General features: G+C 44.7%; 1 protein-coding gene across 4 annotated transcripts in view; it reads left to right on the top strand.

Annotated features, from left to right (window-relative positions):
• The window catches only part of slc9a5 (solute carrier family 9 member A5), a 75569-nt gene continuing 48609 nt past the window's right edge, over window positions 1-26960 (top strand). For 3 of the 4 annotated variants that reach the window (XM_055900289.1, XM_055900291.1, XM_055900292.1), the window contains exon 1: window positions 2-628. In XM_055900289.1, the coding sequence (XP_055756264.1) occupies window positions 259-628 (370 nt within the window). In that variant the 5' untranslated portion in view covers window positions 2-258. Of the gene's footprint in view, window positions 629-26960 lie in introns of all 4 variants that reach the window. The other variant, XM_055900293.1, reaches the window with a different exon arrangement.

The raw sequence follows: 26960 nt of genomic DNA, 5'->3' as shown, positions 1-26960 counted from the left end.
TCCTAGCGGTTCTTAGAGTTTGGGTCACGTGCCAAGATAGGCTACGCCAGCCGGTAGAGGCTCGACTGGGTTACCATAGCGTACCGCTTAATGAGAGAGTGAAGAGAGAGAGAGAGAGGTGTTGTTGATATTGTAAACTGGTGACAGGTATCGTCCCTTACGTCGTGTCCTTCTTATCTTACCTCCGGTACTCCCCTTGATGGTGTGTATAAAAAGAGAATAGAAGATGACGCGAGGCTGAGTGAGTTTAACGGGAAGATGCTACTCGTCAGTGTGCCTGTGCTCCTTCTGCTGTCGGTAGTCGGTAAAGATGCGGCTGACCTCCCCGCGACAGACGCGTCGTTTCTTCCGGACCTGGGGCTGCGTAGCGGTGTACTACCCGGTCCGTCGCTACCCGCTTCTCCGACCACCTCTCTAGACCGCTTCCAGGTCCAGCCCCAGGAGGAGTATGCCTCGCCGGGTATTGCCTTGGCCCGGTCCGCCGAGGAACCGTCCGCGACCACAGAGGACGGCGGCGAGTCTCACCGCCACGGTGGGGGGTTCCAGATGGTACAGTGGGAATGGAGCTATGTGCAGACACCTTACGTTATCGCTATATGGATCCTGGTGGCCAGTGTCGCGAAAATACGTAAGTGGGACATATGACCCTATTCTCTGAATGTACTGGCATATAACCGAGTTACCAAGCAACCATTTGATCTTTGTGATATCCCGCAGTCTATAAAAGGTACTTTAGCAAGCCTATAAATAGGACTATTTCACATGCTGGGCTGTCATATATGCCCGGGATTTAGTCTATTGACTATCTAGAACAATTTTAAACGTATAGTTCAATGTAACAGGAATGTCCAGCGAAACTAAATAGAAGTCCTTCTAGATGTAATGGTCGGCTAGGTATTTAAAGAGAAGTCCTTCTAGATGTATGGTCGGCTAGGTATTTAAAGAGAAGTCCTTCTAGATGTAATGGTCGGCTAGGTATTTAAAGAGAAGTCCTACATTTATGGTCGGCTAGGTATTTAAAGAGAAGTCCTTCTAGAGGTATGGTGGGCTAGGTATTTAAAGAGAAGTCCTTCTAGATGTAATGGTCGGCTAGGTATTTAAAGAGAAGTCCTTCTAGATGTATGGTCGGCTAGGTATTTAAAGAGAAATCCTACATTTATGGTCGGCTAGGTATTTAAAGAGGAGTCCTTCTAGATGTAATGGTCAGCTAGGTATTTAAAGAGAAGTCCTTCTAGATGTAATGGTCGGCTAGGTATTTAAAGAGAAGTCCTTCTAGATGTAATGGTCGGCTAGGTATTTAAAGAGAAGTCCTTCTAGATGTAATGGTCGGCTAGGTATTTAAAGAGAAGTCCTAGATTTATGGTCAGCTAGGTATTTTAAGATAAGTCCTTTTATATGTATGGTCGGCTAGGTATTTAAAGAGAAGTCCTTCTAGATGTAATGGTCGGCTAGGTATTTAAAGAGAAGTCCTTCTAGATGTAATGGTCGGCTAGGTAGTTAAAGAGAAGTCCTTCTAGATGTATGGTCGGCTAGGTATTTAAAGAACAGTCCTTCTAGATGTAATGGTCGGCTAGGTATTTAAAGAGAAGTCCTAGATTTATGGTCGGCTAGGTATTTAAAGAGAATTTCTTCTAGATGTAATGGTCGGCTAGGTATTTAAAGAGAAGTCCTTTTATATGTATGGTCGGCTAGGTATTTAAAGAGAAGTCCTTCTAGATGTAATGGTCGGCTAGGTATTTAAAGAGAAGTCCTTCTAGATGTAATGGTCGGCCAGGTATTTAAAGAGACGTCCTTCTAGATGTAATGGTCGGCTAGGTATTTAAAGAGAAGTCCTAGATTTATGGTCGGCTAGGTATTTAAAGAGAATTTCTAGTGAAGTGGGCAACATAGCCAAAACATTTGTGATTTACAGCACCCTACTAGCGTGGAGGGACTGTAAGAAATACCTGGGCATCTCCTCCCAAATATGCTCTCACTCGCCTATAGTAGGCAACCCAGACTTGCCAAAAGCCCTGAGGGATGCCAACTTTAATCTTTGGCATACTCTAGGAATCAGGACCTTTTCAGACCTATTTCATCAGAAGACCACTACACTGAAATCCTTTCAAGAGCTCTGCAGTGAATTCAATGTGCCAAGATCCCATTTTTTTAAATATCTTCAAATTAGACATGTCATCTCCTCATTTACTTCCAAGAGGAGGTTTAGAACTCAGTTGAACGAAGTTGAAACCCTTCTTGTCACAGCACAATCCATTAAAGGCAAAATATCCTATATCTATAGACTCCTTTCTGAGAAAGGAGGCTCCTCCTTTACTCCTTTGAAAATAATCTGGGAAAAGGACCTTGGTCTGACTATCAGTGATGAGTTATGGGCGGAGGTTTGCGACAGGGTATACTGCTCCTCTACTAATGTAAAAATGAAAGAATCGAATTACAAATTTTTGTACAAATTTTATTACACTCCCTTGAGACTCCATAAAATGAAAACAGACATTTCTCCTAACTGTAAAAGATGTACCTCTGAAAGTGGAACCTATATGCATGTATTTTGGAGCTGTAGAGAGATTGCCAGATTTTGGCAATCTATACATACTGCTGCACAGAAAATACTAGATGTACAGTTTGATATGACCCCGTGTCTCTATCTTCTTAATGCCCAGCAGGACTTTGTTCTTGATCCTGACAGAGAAAATTTGCTCATGACCATTACATACTTTGCTAAGAAATGTATCCTTCTATTGTGGGCCTCTAGTACCTCTCCTACATTTAAAATGTGGATTGACCAGATTGTTGACTTTCTCCCTCTTGAAAAGCTCACTTATGACCTCCACAAGAGACAGCCCAAGTTTGATAGACTCTGGTCTCCACTACTCCACTATATCTCAAATTGGACAGAGTGAATGGGGGGATCGGGGAGGTGAGCAGATGCGTGTTGTGTAAGGTGCTGTAAAATCTAAAAACTAATCATTGGCTCGTCATCTCAGCTAAGGCTGGAAATAGCAAATAAGAACCTTGATAGTGCTGCTGCAAGTTCTACATTTTAAATTTTGTTATAATTATTATTTGTGTGTATGTGTGTATGTATGTATATGTAGGTATGTATATATGTATATATATATATATAACATTTTTTTTCATTATTATTATTATTATTTTTTTTTTTAAGTCTGTCACATCTGTGAATGTGGAATGTGTTTGGTTGGTTGTTTGAAAACTTAATAAAACTTTAAATTGAAAAAAATAAATAAAAAAAAATAAGAAAAATTACAAATATAGAAAAATATTCAAAGATAAAAAATAGAATAATAACAGAAAATAAAAATAAAGAGGAAAAAAAAAAAAAAAAAAAAAAAAAAAAAAAAATACAAAGAAGTCCTTCTAGATGTAATGGTCGGCTAGGTATTTAAAGAGAAGTCCTTCTACATGTATGGTCGGCTGGGTATTTAAAGAGAAGTCCTTCTACATGTATGGTCGGCTGGGTATTTAAAGAGAAGTCCTTCTACATGTATGGTCGGCTGGGTATTTAAAAAGAAGTCCTTCTAGATGTATGGTCGGCTAGCTATTTAAAGAGAAGTCCTGGATGTAATGGTCGGCTAGGTATTTAAAGAGAAGTCCTTCTACATGTATGGTCGGCTGGGTATTTAAAGAGAAGTCCTTCTACATGTATGGTCGGCTGGGTATTTAAAGAGAAGTCCTTCTACATGTATGGTCGGCTGGGTATTTAAAGAGAAGTCCTTCTACATGTATGGTCGGCTGGGTATTTAAAAAGAAGTCCTTCTAGATGTATGGTCGGCTAGCTATTTAAAGAGAAGTCCTGGATGTAATGGTCGGCTAGGTATTTAAAGAGAAGTCCTGGATGTAATGGTCGGCTAGGTATTTAAAGAGAAGTCCTTCTAGATGTAATGGTCGGCTAGGTATTTAAAGAGAAGTCCTTCTAGATGTAATGGTCGGCTAGGTATTTAAAGAGACGTCCTTCTAGATGTATGGTCGGCTAGGTATTTAAAGAGAAGTCCTTCTAGATTTATGGTCGGCTAGGTATTTAAAGAGCAGTCCTTCTAGATTTATGGTCGGCTAGGTATTTGAAGAGAAGTCCTTTTAGATGTAATGGTCGGCTAGGTATTTAAAGAGCAGTCCTTCTAGATTTATGGTCGGCTAGGTATTTGAAGAGAAGTCCTTTTAGATGTAATGGTCGGCTAGGTATTTACAAGGCTAGTTATCCTTCACTTCTGAACAGCCCCTGCTACAGAGAGGTCATTAAATTTAATTAAAGTATGATACTACTGTAGCTGATCAATGATGACAAGTATGCCTGTCATTGACTTGGGGGAAACTATTCTGCAGACCTCTGAGACATGATGTATGGAACTCTTCATGGAACTCTTTCATTTTAAATATCACTTTCTTTAAATTTCTCTCATTTCTCTTTCTCCATTCAACTCTTCATCTTCCCTTCACGCCACACTGCCCTCCCAGTCCCAGAAACCCAGCCCCACTGGCCTCCCAGTCCCAGAAACTCAGCCACACTGGCCTCCCAGTCCCAGAAACTCAGCCACACTGGCCTCCCAGTCCCAGAAACCCAGCCCCACTGCCCTCCCAGCCCTCCCTCCCAGCCCCACTGCCCTCCCAGCCCTCCCTCCCAGTCCCACTGCCCTCCCAGCCCTCCCTCCCAGCCCCACTGCCCTCCCAGCCCCACTGCCCTCCCAGCCCCACTGCCCTCCCAGCCCTCCCTCACAGCCCCACTGCCCTCCCAGCCCCACTGCCCTCCCAGCCCCACTGCCCTCCCAGCCCTCCCTCCCAGCCCCACTGCCCTCCCTGCCCTCCCTCCCAGCCCCACTGCCCTCCCAGCCCTCCCTCCCAGCCCCACTGCCCTCCCAGCCCTCCCTCCCAGCCCCACTGCCCTCCCAGCCCTCCCTCCCAGCCCCACTGCCCTCCCAGCCCTCCCTCCCAGCCCTCCCTCCCAGCCCCACTGCCCTCCCAGCCCCAGAAACCCAGCCACACTGGCCCCTTTCCTAGAGAGGGAGTCATGGCATGTTCGAGTGTCCCCAACACCCACACACACACTCAGGACTCACTGAGGTCCTGTGACACGTTGAGTTGGCTCTTACTGTGAGCCCGACTCTCTGTCTAGCTATTGGACTCTCTGTGGACTCGCTGGTTATGACCATGGTTGGGTAGGTTACCTTCTAAATGTAACCCGTTACTAGTTACTAAATTGTAATCAGTTGGATTACCCCAAACTCAGTAATGTAATCTGATTACATTCCGTTACTTTTAGATTACTTTCCCCCTTTAAGAGGCATTAGATGAAGCCAAAAAATATATGTTACCATTTGAACGACATCTATTGCAGGATAAATCAGTGTTAAAGTTTACATAGCCGGCCATATATGGATGTTACATTTTACTTTAGGGGTTGGTTATGTAGGCTTCTACTAACCCGTCGCTTTCTACTACATATAATAACAATACGATTAAATTACATCTTTACATTAAAAACCAAAGTCGATCAATTCCAGTCATTCCAATAAATGTTATACCCCTTGATGTTCAAGAATAGGACTGTCACGAATGTGTGGGGGATTGACGGACCAAAACGCAGCATTTGGAAAATAAGCCATCTTCCTTTTATTTTGAAGAAGGAAAAATGAAACAAAACACACTTACAAACTAACCAAAACAATGAACGACCGTGAAGCTATGAACGTAGTGCACATACATGCTACAAACGTATAACATAGACAATTACCCACATCAAACGAAAGCCTATGGCTACCCTAAATATGGCTCCCAATCAGAGACAACAGAAATCAGCTGTCTCTAATTGGGAACCCATTCAGGCAACCATAGACTCTCCTAGACAACTACACCAACATAGACACAGCTAGACACATACACTCAACACAAACCCATACACTACACCCAACACCCCCTTACCATATAACCACCCAAAACCGATAAAACCCAAACATTCCCCATGTCACACCCTGACCTAACTAAAATAATAAAGAAAACAAAGAATACTAAGGCCAGGGTGTGACATAACCCCCCCCTTAAGGTGCGAACTCCGGGCGCACCAGCACACAGTCTAGGGGAGGGTCTGGGTGGGCTTCCTTCCACGGTGGCGGCTCCGGCACTGGTCGTGGTCCCCACCCCACCACAGTCACTAACCGCCTCCTTAGCTTCCTCCAAATGACCCCCCTCCACATTAACCCCACTGAATTAAGGGGCAGTTCCGGACTAAGGGGCAGCTCCGGACTAAGGGGCAGCTCCGGACTAATGGCCAGCTCCGGACTAATGGCCAGCTCCGGACTAAGGGGCAGTACCAGGGTAAGGGGCAGCACCAGGATAAGGGAGAGCACCAGGATAAGGGGCAGCTCCGGACTGAGGAACGGCAGCTCCGGACTGAGGGACTGCAGCTCCGGACTGAGGGACTGCAGCTCCGGACTGAGGGACTGCAGCTCCGGACTGAGGGACTGCAGCTCCGGACTGAGGGACTGCAGCTCCGGACTGAGGGACTGCAGCTCCGGACTGAGGGACTGCAGCTCCGGACTGAGGGACGGCAGCTCCGAACTGAGGGACGGCCCATGGCTGGCTGACGGATCTGGCTGCTCATGGCTGGCTGACGGATCTGGCTGCTCATGGCTGGCTGACGGATCTGGCTGCTCATGGCTGGCTGACGGATCTGGCTGCTCATGGCTGGCTGACGGATCTGGCTGCTCATGGCTGGCTGACGGATCTGGCTGCTCATGGCTGGCTGACGGATCTGGCTGCTCATGGCTGGCTGACGGATCTGGCTGCTCATGGCTGGCTGACGGATCTGGCTGCTCATGGCTGGCTGACGGATCTGGCTGCTCATGGCTGGCTGACGGCTCTGGCAGATCCTGTCTGGTTGGCGGCTCTGGCAGATCCTGTCTGGTTGGCGGCTCTGGCAGATCCTGTCTGACGAATGGCTCTAGCGGCTCCTGACTGACGAACGGCTCTGACGGCTCGGGACAGACGGGCGGCTCTAATGGCTCGGGGCAGACGGATGGCTCAGATGGCGCTGGGTAGACGGATGGCTCAGATGGCGCTGGGTAGACGGATGGCTCAGATGGCGCTGGGTAGACGGATGGCTCAGATGGCGCTGGGTAGACGGATGGCTCAGATGGCGCTGGGTAGACGGGCAGTTCAGGCATCGCTGTGCAGACGGCAGACTCTTGCCGGCTGAGGCGCACTGTAGGCCTGGTGCGTGGTGCCGGAACTGGTGGTACCGGGCTGGGGACACGCATCTCAGGGCTAGTGCGGGGAGAAGGAACAGGGCATACTGGACCCTGGGAGCGCACATTAGGCCTAGTGCGTGGTGCCGGAACTGGTGGTACCGGACTGTGGACACGCATCTCAGGGCTAGTGCGGGGAGCAGCAACAGGACGCACAGGACTCTGGGGACACACAGGAGGCTTGTTGCGTGGTTTAGGCACTGGTGGTAAAGGGCTGGAGACACGCACCATAGGGCTAGTGCGTGGAGGAGGCACTGGTGGTACTGGGTAGGGGCGGGGAGGTGGCGCCGGAAATACCGGACCGTGCATGCGTACTGGCTCCCTTGAGCGCCGAGCCTGCCCAACCTTACCTGGTTGTATGCTCCCCGTCGCCTGACCAGTGCGGGGAGGTGGAATAACCCGCACCGGCCTATGTAGGCGAACCGGGGACACCATGCGTAAGGCTGGTGCCATGTACGCCGGCCCGAGGAGACGCACTGGTGACCAGATGCGTTGGGCCGGCTTCATGACATCCGGCTCAACGCTCAGTCTAGCCCGGCCGATACGTGGAGCTGGAATGTACCGAACCGGGCTATGCACGCGTACAGGAGACACCGTGCGCTCTACTGCGTAACACGGTGTCTGCCCGTACTCTCGCTCTCCACGGTAAGTACAGGGAGTAGGCGCAGGTTTCCTACCTGACTTCGCCACACTCCCTTTAAGGCCCCCCCCAAGAAATTTTTGGGTTGTACTCGCGGGCTTCCAGCCTTGTCTCCGTGCTGCCTCCTCATATCGCCTCCTCTCGGCTTTAGCTGCCTCCAGCTCTTCACGAGGAAGGCGATATTCTCCCGGTTGTGCCCACGGCCCCTTACCATCCAGTATCTCCTCCCATGTCCATGAATCCTGTGTAGGTGGGTCCTGTTGCCGCTTTACATGCCGCTTGGTCCTGTATTGGTGGGTAATTCTGTCACGAATGTGTGGGGGATTGACGGACCAAAACGCAGCATTTGGAAAATAAGCCATCTTCCTTTTATTTTGAAGAAGGAAAAATGAAACAAAACACACTTACAAACTAACCAAAACAATGACCGACCGTGAAGCTATGAACGTAGTGCACATACATGCTACAAACGTATAACATAGACAATTACCCACATCAAACGAAAGCCTATGGCTACCCTAAATATGGCTCCCAATCAGAGACAACAGAAATCAGCTGTCTCTAATTGGGAACCCATTCAGGCAACCATAGACTCTCCTAGACAACTACACCAACATAGACACAGCTAGACACATACACTCAACACAAACCCATACACTACACCCAACACCCCCTTACCATATAACCACCCAAAACCGATAAAACCCAAACATTCCCCATGTCACACCCTGACCTAACTAAAATAATAAAGAAAACAAAGAATACTAAGGCCAGGGTGTGACAAGGACTTGGAAATATGGAAGTATAGATTAGACAAATGGTTTTACCTGAGCATGACCCCAAAAACTAAGGATGTATTCGCCCGTCCTACTCTGTTGTTTATGATTGTGTTGTCATGGAGAACTGATTGAGCTCGTTGATTCGTTGAAAAATAAATGATGCGCTCATGGATTGGCTTTGAGCGTTACTGAAAAGTGATGTTTACATGTGATAAGTGAATGCCATACGCTGCGTTTGTTATTGTTTACCTTTCAGTTGGCGACACTTTGATATCTCGATAATATGCAGCTGTTTTAAAGGGCAAATCCACAGATGAAACAATGACAAAAACGGTCGACACCCGCCTCTGTTTTGGTAAAACGGCTGAGGGATGGACCTGGAGAAATGTAACCAACTCTCAGATTAAATAGACAGAGATATGGATGCAAGGACTGACCATCCATGATATCAACATTATAGTTATAACCATGTTATGAGGCTATACAGGACTGACCATCCATGATATCAACATTATAGTTTTAACCATGTTATGGAGGCTATACAGGACTGACCATCCATGATATCAACATTATGGTTATAACCATGTTATGGAGGCTATACAGGACTGACCATCCATGATATCAACATTATAGTTATAACCATGTTATGGAGGCTATACAGGACTGACCATCCATGATATCAACATTATAGTTATAACCATGTTATGGAGGCTATACAGGACTGACCATCCATGATATCAACATTATGGTTATAACCATGTTATGGAGGCTATACAGGACTGACCATCCATGATATCAACATTATGGTTATAACCATGTTATGGAGGCTATACAGGACTGACCGTCCATGATATCAACATTATAGTTATAACCATGTTATGAGGCTATACAGGACTGACCATCCATGATATCAACATTATAGTTATAACCATGTTATGAGGCTATACAGGACTGACCATCCATGATATCAACATTATAGTTATAACCATGTTATGAGGCTATACAGGACTGACCATCCATGATATCAACATTATAGTTATAACCATGTTATGGAGGCTATACAGGACTGACCATCCATGATATCAACATTATAGTTATAACCATGTTATGAGGCTATACAGGACTGACCGTCCATGATATCAACATTATAGTTATAATATATTATATATATATAATATAGTTTAACAGTGTTTGTTTACATTTACTTTGTTTCGAAACATTGGAGTAAAACAAGCTTATATGTTGGGTTCTGATGGAGTGTGATAATTGAACTAAGCTCATGAGACATTTATGTTATATTCTTCAAGAATCAATGGATATATATATATATACACACAGTACCAGTCAAAAGTTTGGACACACCTGCTCATTCAAGGGTTTTTCTTTATTTTTTACTATTTTCTACATTGTACAATAAAAGTGAAGACATCACAACTATGAAATAACACATATGGAATCATGAAGTAACCAAAAAAGGTGTTAAACAAATCAAAATATATTTTATATTTGAGATTCTTCAAAGTAGCCACCCTTTGCCTTGATGACAGCTTGGCATTCTCTCAACCAGCGGTCTGGTTGGTCTCTGACATCGTAGCGGTCTCTGACATCATAGCGGTCTCTGACAACATAGCTGTCTCTGACATCATAGTGGTCTCTGACATCATAGTGGTCTCTGACATCATAGTGGTCTCTGACATCACAGTGGTGTCTGACATCACAGTGGTGTCTGACATCACAGTGGTCTCTGACACCATAGTGGTCTCTATCTTGTGGTCTCTGACATCATAGTGGTCTCTGACATCATAGTGGTCTCTGACATCATAGTGGTCTCTGACATCATAGTGGTCTCTGACATCATAGTGGTCTCTGACATCACAGTGGTCTCTAACATCATAGTGGTCTCTAACATCATAGTGGTCTCTGACATCATAGTGGTCTCTGACATCATAGTGGTCTCTGACATCATAGTGGTCTCTGACATCATAGTGGTCTCTGACATCACAGTGGTCTCTAACATCATAGTGGTCTCTGACATCATAGTGGTCTCTGACATCATAGTAGTCTCTGACATCATAGTGGTCTCTGACATCACAGTGGTCTCTGACATCATAGTGGTCTCTGACATCATAGTGGTCTCTGACATCATAGTGGTCTCTGACATCATAGTGGTCTCTGACATCACAGTGGTCTCTGACATCATAGTGGTCTCTGACATCATAGTGGTCTCTGACATCATAGTGGTCTCTGACATCATAGTGGTCTCTGACATCACAGTGGTTCTCTGACATCACAGTGGTCTCTGACATCACAGTGGTCTCTATCTTGTGGTCTCTGACATCATAGTGGTCTCTGACATCACAGTGGTCTCTATCTTATGGTCAGACTCACTCAGGTGGGACACACTGAAACCTGGGCCTTTTCTCAATGCTGATTTGAATGTCATTGAGAAAACAGAGAAATGTCAAATATTTTTTTAATTTTAAACATCCTTTCTGAATTTAAAAGTAATCCTCGAAGTAATCATCTACTTTTTCAAAAGTTTCTGTAATCGGATTACATTATGTAACTACCATCTCTACTGTACCAGTACTACTACCATCTCTACTGTACCAATACTACTACCATCTCTACTGTACCTGTACCAATACTACTACCATCTCTACTGTACCAATACTACTACCATCTCTACTGTACCAATACTACTACCATCTCTACTGTACCAATACTACTACCATCTCTACTGTACCAATACTACTACCATCTCTACTGTACCAGTACTACTACCATCTCTACTGTACCAATACTACTACCATCTCTACTGTACCAATACTACTACCATCTCTACTGTACCAATACTACTACCATCTCTACTGTACCAATACTACTACCATCTCTACTGTACCAATACTGCTACCATCTCTACTGTACCAATACTACTACCATCTCTACTGTACCTGTACCAATACTACTACCATCTCTACTGTACCAATACTACTACCATCTCTACTGTACCTGTACCAATACTACTACCGTCTCTACTGTACCTGTACCAATACTACTACCATCTCTACTGTACCAATACTACTACCATCTCTACTGTACCAATACTACTACCATCTCTACTGTACCAATACTACCATCTCTACTGTACCAATACTACTACCATCTCTACTGTACCAGTACTACTACCATCTCTACTGTACCAATACTACTACCATCTCTACTGTACCAGTACTACTACCATCTCTACTGTACCAATACTACTACCATCTCTACTGTACCAATACTACTACCATCTCTACTGTACCAATACTACTACCATCTCTACTGTACCTGTACCAATACTACTACCATCTCTACTGTACCAATACTACTACCATCTCTACTGTACCAATACTACTACCATCTCTACTGTACCAATACTACTACCATCTCTACTGTACCTGTACTACTACCCTCTCTACTGTACCAGTACTACTACCATCTCTACTGTACCTGTACTACTACCATCTCTACTGTACCAATACTACTACCATCTCTACTGTACCAATACTACTACCATCTCTACTGTACCAATACTACTACCATCTCTACTGTACCAATACTACTACCATCTCTACTGTACCAATACTACTACCATCTCTACTGTACCAATACTACTACCATCTCTACTGTACCAATACTACTACCATCTCTACTGTACCAATACTACTACCATCTCTACTGTACCAGTACTACTACCATCTCTACTGTACCAGTACTACTACCCTCTCTACTGTACCAGTACTACTACCATCTCTACTGTACCAATACTACTACCATCTCTACTGTACCAATACTACTACCATCTCTACTGTACCAATACTACTACCATCTCTACTGTACCAATACTACTACCATCTCTACTGTACCAGTACTACTACCATCTCTACTGTACCAGTACTACTACCATCTCTACTGTACCAATACTACTACCATCTCTACTGTACCTGTACCAGTACTACTACCATCTCTACTGTACCTGTACCAATACTACTACCATCTCTACTGTACCAATACTACTACCATCTCTACTGTACCAATACTACTACCATCTCTACTGTACCAATACTACTACCATCTCTACTGTACCAATACTACTACCATCTCTACTGTACCAATACTACTACCATCTCTACTGTACCAATACTACTACCATCTCTACTGTACCTATACTACTACCGTCTCTACTGTACCTGTACCAATACTTCTACCATCTCTACTGTACCAATACTACTACCGTCTCTACTGTACCTGTACCAATACTACTACCATCTCTACTGTACCAGTACTACTACCATCTCTACTGTACCAGTACTACTACCATCTCTACTGTACCAATACTACTACCATCTCTACTGTACCAATACTACTACCATCTCTACTGTACCAATACTACTACCGTCTCTACTGTACCTGTACCAATACTACTACCAATTCTACTGTACCAATACTACTACCATCTCTACTGTACCAATACTACTACCATCTCTACTGTACCAATACTACTACCGTCTCTACTGTACCTGTACCAATACTACTACCATCTCTACTGTACCTGTACCAATACTACTACCATCTCTACTGTACCAATACTACTACCATCTCTACTGTACCAATACTACTACCATCTCTACTGTACCAATACTACTACCATCTCTACTGTACCAATACTACTACCATCTCTACTGTACCAGTACTACTACCGTCTCTACTGTACCAATACTACTACCATCTCTACTGTACCAATACTACTACCATCTCTACTGTACCAATACTACTACCATCTCTACTGTACCAATACTACTACCATCTCTACTGTACCAATACTACTACCATCTCTACTGTACCAGTACTACTACCATCTCTACTGTACCAATACTACTACCATCTCTACTGTACCTGTACTACTACCATCTCTACTGTACCTGTACTACTACCATCTCTACTGTACCTGTACTACTACCATCTCTACTGTACCAGTACTACTACCATCTCTACTGTACCAATACTACTACCATCTCTACTGTACCAGTACTACTACCATCTCTACTGTACCAATACTACTACCATCTCTACTGTACCAATACTACTACCATCTCTACTGTACCAATACTACTACCATCTCTACTGTACCAATACTACTACCATCTCTACTGTACCAATACTACTACCATCTCTACTGTACCAATACTACTACCATCTCTACTGTACCAATACTACTACCATCTCTACTGTACCAATACTACTACCATCTCTACTGTACCAGTACTACTACCATCTCTACTGTACCAGTACTACTACCCTCTCTACTGTACCAGTACTACTACCATCTCTACTGTACCAATACTACTACCATCTCTACTGTACCAATACTACTACCATCTCTACTGTACCAATACTACTACCATCTCTACTGTACCAATACTACTACCATCTCTACTGTACCAGTACTACTACCATCTCTACTGTACCAGTACTACTACCATCTCTACTGTACCAATACTACTACCATCTCTACTGTACCTGTACCAGTACTACTACCATCTCTACTGTACCTGTACCAATACTACTACCATCTCTACTGTACCAATACTACTACCATCTCTACTGTACCAATACTACTACCATCTCTACTGTACCAATACTACTACCATCTATACTGTACCAATACTACTACCATCTCTACTGTACCAATACTACTACCATCTCTACTGTACCAATACTACTACCATCTCTACTGTACCTATACTACTACCGTCTCTACTGTACCTGTACCAATACTTCTACCATCTCTACTGTACCAATACTACTACCGTCTCTACTGTACCTGTACCAATACTACTACCATCTCTACTGTACCAGTACTACTACCATCTCTACTGTACCAGTACTACTACCATCTCTACTGTACCAATACTACTACCATCTCTACTGTACCAATACTACTACCATCTCTACTGTACCAATACTACTACCGTCTCTACTGTACCTGTACCAATACTACTACCAATTCTACTGTACCAATACTACTACCATCTCTACTGTACCAATACTACTACCATCTCTACTGTACCAATACTACTACCGTCTCTACTGTACCTGTACCAATACTACTACCATCTCTACTGTACCTGTACCAATACTACTACCATCTCTACTGTACCAATACTACTACCATCTCTACTGTACCAATACTACTACCATCTCTACTGTACCAATACTACTACCATCTCTACTGTACCAATACTACTACCATCTCTACTGTACCAGTACTACTACCGTCTCTACTGTACCAATACTACTACCATCTCTACTGTACCAATACTACTACCATCTCTACTGTACCAATACTACTACCATCTCTACTGTACCAATACTACTACCATCTCTACTGTACCAATACTACTACCATCTCTACTGTACCAGTACTACTACCATCTCTACTGTACCAATACTACTACCATCTCTACTGTACCTGTACTACTACCATCTCTACTGTACCTGTACTACTACCATCTCTACTGTACCTGTACTACTACCATCTCTACTGTACCAGTACTACTACCATCTCTACTGTACCAATACTACTACCTTCTCTACTGTACCAGTACTACTACCATCTCTACTGTACCAATACTACTACCATCTCTACTGTACCAGTACTACTACCATCTCTACTGTACCAATACTACTACCATCTCTACTGTACCAATACTACTACCATCTCTACTGTACCAATACTACTACCATCTCTACTTTACCTGTACCAATACTACTACCCTCTCTACTGTACCAATACTACTACCATCTCTACTGTACCAATACTACTACCATCTCTACTGTACCAATACTACTACCATCTCTACTGTACCAATACTACTACCATCTCTACTGTACCTGTACCAATACTACTACCATCTCTACTGTACCAATACTACTACCCTCTCTACTGTACCAATACTACTACCATCTCTACTGTACCAATACTACTACCATATCTACTGTACCAATACTACTACCATCTCTACTGTACCAATACTACTACCATCTCTACTGTACCAATACTACTACCATCTCTACTGTACCAGTACTACTACCATCTCTACTGTACCAGTACTACTACCATCTCTACTGTACCAATACTACTACCATCTCTACTGTACCAATACTACTACCATCTCTACTGTACCAGTACTACTACCATCTCTACTGTACCAATACTACTACCATCTCTACTGTACCAATACTACTACCATCTCTACTGTACCAATACTACTACCATCTCTACTGTACCTGTACCAATACTACTACCATCTCTACTGTACCAATACTACTACCATCTCTACTGTACCAATACTACTACCATCTCTACTGTACCAGTACTACTACCATCTCTACTGTACCAATACTACTACCATCTCTACTGTACCAATACTACTACCATCTCTACTGTACCAATACTACTACCATCTCTACTGTACCAATACTACTACCATCTCTACTGTACCAATACTACTACCATCTCTACTGTACCAATACTACTACCATCTCTACTGTACCAATACTACTACCATCTCTACTGTACCTGTACCAATACTACTACCATCTCTACTGTACCAATACTACTACCATCTCTACTGTACCAATACTACTACCATCTCTACTGTACCAATACTACTACCATCTCTACTGTACCAATACTACTACCATCTCTACTGTACCAGTACTACTACCGTCTCTACTGTACCAATACTACTACCATCTCTACTGTACCAATACTACTACCATCTCTACTGTACCAATACTACTACCATCTCTACTGTACCAATACTACTACCATCTCTACTGTACCAATACTACTACCATCTCTACTGTACCAGTACTACTACCATCTCTACTGTACCAATACTACTACCATCTCTACTGTACCTGTACTACTACCATCTCTACTGTACCTGTACTACTACCATCTCTACTGTACCTGTACTACTACCATCTCTACTGTACCAGTACTACTACCATCTCTACTGTACCAATACTACTACCATCTCTACTGTACCAGTACTACTACCATCTCTACTGTACCAATACTACTACCATCTCTACTGTACCAGTACTACTACCATCTCTACTGTACCAATACTACTACCATCTCTACTGTACCAATACTACTACCATCTCTACTGTACCAATACTACTACCATCTCTACTGTACCAATACTACTACCATCTCTACTGTACCAATACTACTACCATCTCTACTGTACCAATACTACTACCATCTCTACTGTACCAGTACTACTACCATCTCTACTGTACCAGTACTACTACCATCTCTACTGTACCAATACTACTACCATCTCTACTGTACCAATACTACTACCATCTCTACTGTACCAATACTACTACCATCTCTACTGTACCAATACTACTACCATCTCTACTGTACCTGTACCAATACTACTACCATCTCTACTGTTACAATACTACTACCATCTCTACTGTACCAATACTACTACCATCTCTACTGTACCAGTACTACTACCATCTCTACTGTACCAATACTACTACCATCTCTACTGTACCAATACTACTACCATCTCTACTGTACCAATACTACTACCATCTCTACTGTACCAATACTACTACCATCTCTACTGTACCTGTACTACTACCATCTCTACTGTACCAATACTACTACCATCTCTACTGTACCTGTACCAATACTACTACCATCTCTACTGTACCAATACTACTACCATCTCTACTGTACCAATACTACTACCATCTCTACTGTACCTGTACCAATACTACTACCATCTCTACTGTACCAATACTACTACCATCTCTACTGTACCTGTACCAATACTACTACCCTCTCTACTGTACCTGTACCAATACTACTACCCTCTCTACTGTACCTGTACCAATACTACTACCATCTCTACTGTACCAATACTACTACCATCTCTACTGTACCAATACTACTACCATCTCTACTGTACCTGTACTACTACCATCTCTACTGTACCTGTACTACTACCATCTCTACTGTACCTGTACTACTACCATCTCTACTGTACCAGTACTACTACCATCTCTACTGTACCAATACTACTACCATCTCTACTGTACCAATACTACTACCATCTCTACTGTACCAATACTACTACCATCTCTACTGTACCAATACTACTACCATCTCTACTGTACCAGTACTACTACCATCTCTACTGTACCAATACTACTACCATCTCTACTGTACCAGTACTACTACCGTCTCTACTGTACCAATACTACTACCATCTCTACTGTACCAATACTACTACCATCTCTACTGTACCAATACTACTACCATCTCTACTGTACCAATACTACTACCATCTCTACTGTACCAATACTACTACCATCTCTACTGTACCAATACTACTACCATCTCTACTGTACCTGTACCAATACTACTACCATCTCTACTGTACCAATACTACTACCATCTCTACTGTACCAATACTACTACCATCTCTACTGTACCAATACTACTACCATCTCTACTGTACCAATACTACTACCATCTCTACTGTACCAGTACTACTACCGTCTCTACTGTACCAATACTACTACCATCTCTACTGTACCAATACTACTACCATCTCTACTGTACCAATACTACTACCATCTCTACTGTACCAATACTACTACCATCTCTACTGTACCAGTACTACTACCATCTCTACTGTACCAGTACTACTACCATCTCTACTGTACCAATACTACTACCATCTCTACTGTACCAATACTACTACCATCTCTACTGTACCAATACTACTACCATCTCTACTGTACCAATACTACTACCATCTCTACTGTACCAATACTACTACCGTCTCTACTGTACCTGTACCAATACTACTACCATCTCTACTGTACCAATACTACTACCATCTCTACTGTACCAATACTACTACCATCTCTACTGTACCAATACTACTACCGTCTCTACTGTACCTGTACCAATACCACTACCATCTCTACTGTACCTGTACCAATACTACTACCATCTCTACTGTACCAATACTACTACCATCTCTACTGTACCAATACTACTACCATCTCTACTGTACCTGTACCAATACTACTACCATCTCTACTGTACCAATACTACTACCATCTCTACTGTACCAGTACTACTACCATCTCTACTGTACCAATACTACTACCATCTCTACTGTACCAGTACTACTACCATCTCTACTGTACCAATACTACTACCATCTCTACTGTACCAATACTACTACCATCTCTACTGTACCAATACTACTACCATCTCTACTGTACCAATACTACTACCATCTCTACTGTACCAATACTACTACCATCTCTACTGTACCAATACTACTACCATCTCTACTGTACCAGTACTACTACCATCTCTACTGTACCAGTACTACTACCATCTCTACTGTACCAATACTACTACCATCTCTACTGTACCAATACTACTACCATCTCTACTGTACCAATACTACTACCATCTCTACTGTACCAATACTACTACCGTCTCTACTGTACCTGTACCAATACTACTACCATCTCTACTGTACCAATACTACTACCATCTCTACTGTACCAATACTACTACCATCTCTACTGTACCAATACTACTACCGTCTCTACTGTACCTGTACCAATACTACTACCATCTCTACTGTACCTGTACCAATACTACTACCATCTCTACTGTACCAATACTACTACCATCTCTACTGTACCAATACTACTACCATCTCTACTGTACCTGTACCAATACTACTACCATCTCTACTGTACCAATACTACTACCATCTCTACTGTACCAGTACTACTACCATCTCTACTGTACCAATACTACTACCATCTCTACTGTACCAGTACTACTACCATCTCTACTGTACCAATACTACTACCATCTCTACTGTACCAATACTACTACCATCTCTACTGTACCAATACTACTACCATCTCTATAGAGACCGGTCGTCACAGACAAACCTGGCTGCCCAGAGAGGACAGTTTGGCTATAGAGACCGGTCGTCACAGACTAACCTGGCTGCCCAGAGAGGACAGTCTGGCTATAGAGACCGTTCGTCACAGACAAACCTGGCTGTCCAGAGAGGACAGGCTGGCTATAGAGACCGGTCGTCACAGACAAACCTGGCTGCCCAGAGAGGACAGTCTGGCTATAGAGACCGGTCGTCACAGACAAACCTGGCTGCCCAGAGAGGACAGGCTGGCTATAGAGACCGGTCATCACAGACAAACCTGGCTGCCCAGAGAGGACAGTCTGGCTATAGAGACCGGTCGTCACAGACAAACCTGGCTGCCCAGAGAGGACAGTCTGGCTATATAGACCGGTCGTCACAGACAAACCTGGCTGCCCAGAGAGGACAGTCTGGCTATAGAGACCGGTCGTCACAGACAAACCTGGCTGTTCAGAGAGGACAGTCTGGCTATAGAGACCGGTCGTCACAGACAAACCTGGCTGCCCAGAGAGGACAGTCTGACTATAGAGACCGGTCGTCACAGACAAACCTGGCTGCCCAGAAAGGACAGGCTGGCTATAGAGACCGGTCATCACAGACAAACCTGGCTGCCCAGAGAGGACAGGCTGGCTATAGAGACCGGTCGTCACAGACAAACCTGGCTGCCCAGAGAGGACAGTTTGGCTATAGAGACCGGTCGTCACAGACAAACCTGGCTGCCCAGAGAGGACAGTTTGGCTATAGAGACCGGTAGTGGTTCTCCCTCTCTCTCCCTGCCGTGGTTCTCCCTTTCTCTCCCTGCAGTGTTTCTCCCTCTCTCTCCCTGCAGTGTTTCTCCCTCTCTCTCCCTGCAGGGTTTCTCCCTCTCTCTACCTGCATTTTTTCTCCCTTTCTCTCCCTGCAGTGTTTCTTCCTCTCTCTCCCTGCAGTGTTTCTCCCTCTCTCTCCCTGCAGTGTTTCTCCCTTTCTCTCCCTGCAGTGTTTCTCCCTCTCTCTCCCTGCAGTGTTTCTCCCTTTCTCTCCCTGCAGTGTTTCTCCCTCTCTCTCCCTGCAGTGTTTCTCCCTTTCTCTCCCTGCAGTGTTTCTCCCTCTCTCTCCCTGCAGTGGTTCTCCCTCTCTCTCCCTGCAGTGGTTCTCCCTCTCTCTCCCTGCAGTGTTTCTCCCAGGGTCTAGATGGTTAAACACAGTGCACTACTTTAGACCAGGGTCCAGATGGTTAAACACAGTGCACTGCTTTAGACCAGGGTCCAGATGGTTAAACACAGTGCACTGCTTTAGACCAGGGTCCAGATGGTTAAACACAGTGCACTGCTTTAGACCAGGGTCCAGATGGTTAAACACAGTTCACTGCTTTAGACCAGGGTCCAGATGGTTAAACACAGTGCACTGCTTTAGACCAGGGTCCAGATGGTTAAACACAGTGCTCTGCTTTAGACCAGGGTCCAGATGGTTAAACACACTGCACTGCTTTAGACCAGGGTCCAGATGGTTAAACACAGTGCACTGCTTTAGACCAGGGTCCAGATGGTTAAACACAGTGCACTGCTTTAGACCAGGGTCCAGATGGTTAAACACAGTGCTCTGCTTTAGACCAGGGTCCAGATGGTTAAACACAGTGTACTGCTTTAGACCAGGGTCCAGATGGTTAAACACAGTGTACTGCTTTAGACCCGGGTCCAGATGGTTAAACACAGTGTACTGCTTTAGACCCGGGTCCAGATGGTTTAACACAGTGTACTGCTTTAGACCCGGGTCCAGATGGTTTAACACAGTGTACTGCTTTAGACCCGGGTCCAGATGGTTAAACACAGTGTACCGCTTTAGACCAGGGTCCAGATGGTTAAACACAGTGTACTGCTTTAGGCCCGGGTCCAGATGGTTTAACACAGTGCACGGCTTTAGACCAGGGTCCAGATGGTTAAACACAGTGTACTGCTTTAGACCCGGGTCCAGATGGTTTAACACAGTGCACGGCTTTAGACCAGGGTCCAGATGGTTAAACACAGTGCACTGCTTTAGACCAGGGTCCAGAGGGTTAAACACAGTGCACTACTTTAGACCAGGGACCAGATGGTTAAACACAGTGCTCTGCTTTAGACCAGGGACCAGATCAGGACTAGAGGGTCATTAGGGGCATATATAGTCTTCTAGATCTATTGATTAACAGTGAAAGACTCTGGTGACGTGGAGAACCTTCTAGATCTATTGATTAACAGTGAAAGACTCTGGTGACGTGGAGAACCTTCTAGATCTATTGATTAACAGTGAAAGACTCTGGTGATGTGTGGAACCTTCTAGGTCTATTGATTAACAGTGAAAGACTCTGGTGACGTGGAGAACCTTCTAGATCTATTGATTAGCAGTGAAAGACTCTGGTGATGTGGGGAACCTTCTAGGTCTATTGATTAACAGTGAAAGACTCTGGTGATGTGGAGAACCTTCTAGATCTATTGATTAGCAGTGAAAGACTCTGGTGATGTGTGGAGAACCTTCTAGATCTATTGATTAGCAGTGAAAGACTGTGGTGATGTGGGGAACCTTCTAGATCTATTGATTAACAGTGAAAGACTCTGGTGACGTGGAGAACCTTCTAGATCTATTGATTAACAGTGAAAGACTCTGGTGATGTGGGGAACCTTCTAGATCTATTGTGAGATGCTCTCCTGAATAGCAGCTTGTAATACATAGAGGTGTTTATGTAATGACAGAGGGAGTGGGTGGATGTTCTCTGCAGTGAGGTGCTGTCCGCCAAAACACCTACGGTGCTGCTCACTGTGCCTCCTAAATGGTACCCTATTCCCTTTGTAGTGCATTATGGGACCTGGTCAGATGTAGTGCATTATGGGACCTGGTCAGATGTAGTGCATTATGGGACCTGGTCAGATGTAGTGCATTATGGGACCTGGTCAGATGTAGTGCATTATGGGACCTGGTCAAATGTAGTGCATTATGGGACCTGGTTAAATGTAGTGCATTATGGGACCTGGTCAGATGTAGTGCATTATGGGACCTGGTCAAATGTAGTGCATTATGGGACCTGGTCAGATGTAGTGCATTATGGGACCTGGTCAGATGTAGTGCATTATGGGACCTGGTCAGATGTAGTGCATTATGGGACCTGGTCAGATGTAGTGCATTATGGGACCTGGTCAGATGTAGTGCATTATGGGACCTGGTCAAACGTAGTGCATTATGGGACCTGGTTAAATGTAGTGCATTATGGGACCTGGTCAGATGTAGTGCATTATGGGACCTGGTCAAATGTAGTGCATTATGGGACCTGGTCAGATGTAGTGCATTATGGGACCTGGTCAGATGTAGTGCATTATGGGACCTGGTCAGATGTAGTGCATTATGGGACCTGGTCAGATGTAGTGCATTATGGGACCTGGTCAGATGTAGTGCATTATGGGACCTGGTCAGATGTAGTGCATTATGGGACCTGGTCAGATGTAGTGCATTATGGGACCTGGTCAAATGTAGTGCATTATGGGACCTGGTCAGATGTAGTGCATTATGGGACCTGGTCAGATGTAGTGCATTATGGGACCTGGTCAAATGTAGTGCATTGTGGGACCTGGTCAGATGTAGTGCATTATGGGACCTGGTCAGATGTAGTGCATTATGGGACCTGGTCAAATGTAGTGCATTATGGGACCTGGTCAGATGTAGTGCATTGTGGGACCTGGTCAGATGTAGTGCATTATGGGACCTGGTCAGATGTAGTGCATTGTGGGACCTGGTCAAATGTAGTGCATTATGGGACCTGGTCAAATGTAATGCATTATGGGACCTGGCCAGATGTAGTGCATTATGGGACCTGGTCAGATGTAGTGCATTATGGGAACTGGTCAGATGTAGTGCATTATGGGACCTGGTCAAATGTAGTGCATTATGGTACCTGGTCAAATGTAGTGCATTATGGGAACTGGTCAGATGTAGTGCATTATGGGACCTGGTCAAATGTAGTGCATTATGGGACCTGGTCAAATGTAGTGCATTGTGGGACCTGGTCAAATGTAGTGCATTGTGGTACCTGGATTATGGGACCTGGTCAAATGTAGTGCATTATGGGACCTGGTCAAATGTAGTGCATTATGGGACCTGGTCAAATGTAATGCATTATGGGACCTGGTCAGATGTAATGCATTATGGGACCTGGTCAAATGTAATGCATTATGGGACCTGGTCAAATGTAATGCATTATGGGACCTGGTCAAATGTAGTGCATTATGGGACCTGGTCAGATGTATTTATTTAACCTTTATTTAACAAGGCAAGTCAGTTAAGAACAAATTCTTATTTTAAATGACGGCCTACCGGGGAACGGTGGGTTAACTACCTTGTTCAGGGGGCAGAACGACAGATTTTTACCTTGTCAGCTCAGGGGATTAAATCTTGCAACCTTTCGGTTACTAGTCCAACGCTCTAACCACTAGGCTACCTGCCACCCCTCCACTCTAACCACTAGGCTACCTGCCACCCCTCCACTCTAACCACTAGGCTACCGTGCCGTCCCTCCACTCTAACCACTAGGCTACTTGCCGTCCCTCCACTCTAACCACTAGTCTACCTGCCTCCCCTCCACTCTAACCACTAGTCTACCTGCCGCCCCTCCACTCTAACCACTAGGCTACCTGCCGTCCCTCCACTCTAACCACTAGTCTACCTGCCGCCCCTCCACTCTAACCACTAGGCTACCTGCCACCCCTCCATTCTAACCACTAGGCTACCTGCCTCCCCTCCACTCTAACCACTAGGCTACCTGCCACCCCTCCACTCTAACCACTAGTCTACCTGCCACCACCCCACTCTAACCACTAGTCTACCTGCCGCCCCTCTATAAAGAGAGTAGCGTGCCATCTGGGACGTAATCTGTTGTCAGGGTATTTGACCTTTAGAATGTCATTCTGACCTCATGTTTCCGTGGTTACCTCAGGAGGGCAGCTAATAGACAGCCGTGAAGAGGGCACAACACAACCTATTCCCCCTCAGGAGAATATTTGGCATGGGTCCTCAGATCCTCAAAAGGTTTTACAGCTGCACCATCGAGAGCATGCTGACGGGTTACATCACTGCCTGGTATGGCAACTGCTCGGCCTCCAACCGCGGGTATGGCCCAGTATATCACCAGGGCCAAGATTCCTGCCGTCCAAGGCCAAGCTTCCTGGCATCCAGGACCTCTATACCAGGTGGTGTCAGAGGAAAGCCCTAAAAAATTGTCAAAGCCTCCAGCCTCTAGACTGTTCTCTCTGCTACCGCACGGCAAGCGGTACCGGAGCGCCAAGTCTAGGTCCAAGAGGCTCCTTAACAGCTTCTACCCCCAAGCCATAAGACTCCTGAACATCTAATTAAATGTCTACCCAGACTATTTGCAACCCCCCCCACCTCCTCTTTTACACTGCTGCTACTCTCTGTTATTATCTTTGATAGATACTTTAATAACTCTACCTACATGTACATATTATATGTACATATTTCCTCAATTACCTCGACTAACCGGTGTCCCCACTATTGTTATTTACTGCTGCTCTTTAATTGTTTGTTATTCTTATCGCTTACTTTTTTTTGTAGGTATTTTCTTAAAACTGTATTGTTGGTTAAGGGTTTGTAAGTCAGCATTTCACTGTGAGGTCTACTACACCTGTTGTATTCAGCATTTCACTGTGAGGTCTACTACACCTGTTGTATTCAGCATTTCACTGTGAGGTCTACTACACCTGTTGTATTCAGCATTTCACTGTAAGGTCTACTACACCTGTTGTATTCAGCATTTCACTGTGAGGTCTACACCTGTTGTATTCGGCGCGTGTGACAAATAACGTTTGATTTGATTTTAATAAGAAGTTCTCTCTCTACCACTCTATCTTCTGTCTCTCTCTACTTTCTCTCTGTCCCTCTATCCTATATCTCTGTCCCTCTATCCTCTCTCTCCTCTCTCTGTCCCTCTCTCTCTATCTCTGTCCCTCTGTCTCTCTCTCTCCTCTCTCTCCTCTCGCCCTCTACTCTCTCTCTGTCCCTCTCTACTCTCTCTCTGTCCCTCTCTCTGTCCCTCTCTACTCTCTCTCTGTCCCTCTCTCTATCTCCTCTCTCTCTCTGTCCCTCTCTCTCCCCTCTCTCTCTCTCCTCTCTCTATCTACTCTCTCTCTATGTCCCTCTCTCTCCTCTCTCTCTATTCTCTATCCCTCTATATTCTGTCTCTCTACTCGTTATCTATTTTCTCTCTGCTTTATCTCTCCCCCTCCCTCTCTCATCTTCTATCTCTCTCCCTCTATCTCTCTCTGTCTCCATGTCTATTTCTATCTCTCTATTCCTGTCTCCTCTCTCTCTCTCTCTCCTCTCTCTATGTCCCTCTCTCTCCTCTCTCTCTCTCTCCTCTCTCTCTCTCTCCTCTATTGGCATGATAAGTCAGTAAGTGACATTGCCAAATAAAGGAGAACACAGAGAGAACACAGTGTAGTTAATTATAGTCCTCCGCGACTCCTATATTATGCAGGTCTACCTTCCTCTGTTCTGCCTGTACCCGAATCAGTCTCTCTGGGGGTTTAACAGACTGAGCTGAGGACAGTCTGTCTTCCATGGGCTAACAGGGAACAGTCTCTCTGGGGGTTAACAGGTAACAGTCTCTCTGGGGGTTTAGCAGAGTGAGCTGAGGACAGTCTGTCTTCCATGGGCTAACAGGTAACAGTCTCTCTGGGGGTTTAACATGTAACAGTCTCTCTGGGGGTTAACAGGTAACAGTCTCTCTGGGGGCTAACAGGTAACAGTCTCTCTGGGGGTTAACAGGTAACAGTCTCTCTGGGGGTTTAACAGGTAACAGTCTCTCTGGGGGCTAACAGGTAACAGTCTCTCTGGGGGCTAACAGGTAACAGTCTCTCTGGGGGTTAACAGGTAACAGTCTCTCTGGGGGCTAATAGGTAACAGTCTCTCTCAGGCAGCAGTATAGAGCTGATCAGTGTATTAGAGGAGGAGGGGGCAGCAGTATAGAGCTGATCAGTGTATTAGAGGAGGAGGGGGCAGCAGTATAGAGCTGATCAGTGTATTAGAGGAGGAGGGGGCAGCAGTATAGAGCTGATTAGTGTATTAGAGGAGGGGGCAGCAGTATAGAGCTGATCAGTGTATTAGAGGAGGAGGGGGGCAGCAGTATAGAGCTGATCAGTGTATTAGAGGAGGAGGGGGCAGCAGTATAGAGCTGATCAGTGTATTAGAGGAGGGGGCAGCAGTA

Source organism: Salvelinus fontinalis, chromosome 35 (assembly GCF_029448725.1).
Source record: "Salvelinus fontinalis isolate EN_2023a chromosome 35, ASM2944872v1, whole genome shotgun sequence".
Classification (NCBI taxonomy): Eukaryota; Metazoa; Chordata; class Actinopteri; order Salmoniformes; family Salmonidae; genus Salvelinus; species Salvelinus fontinalis.
This window is presented reverse-complemented; position numbering and strand designations above follow the sequence as displayed.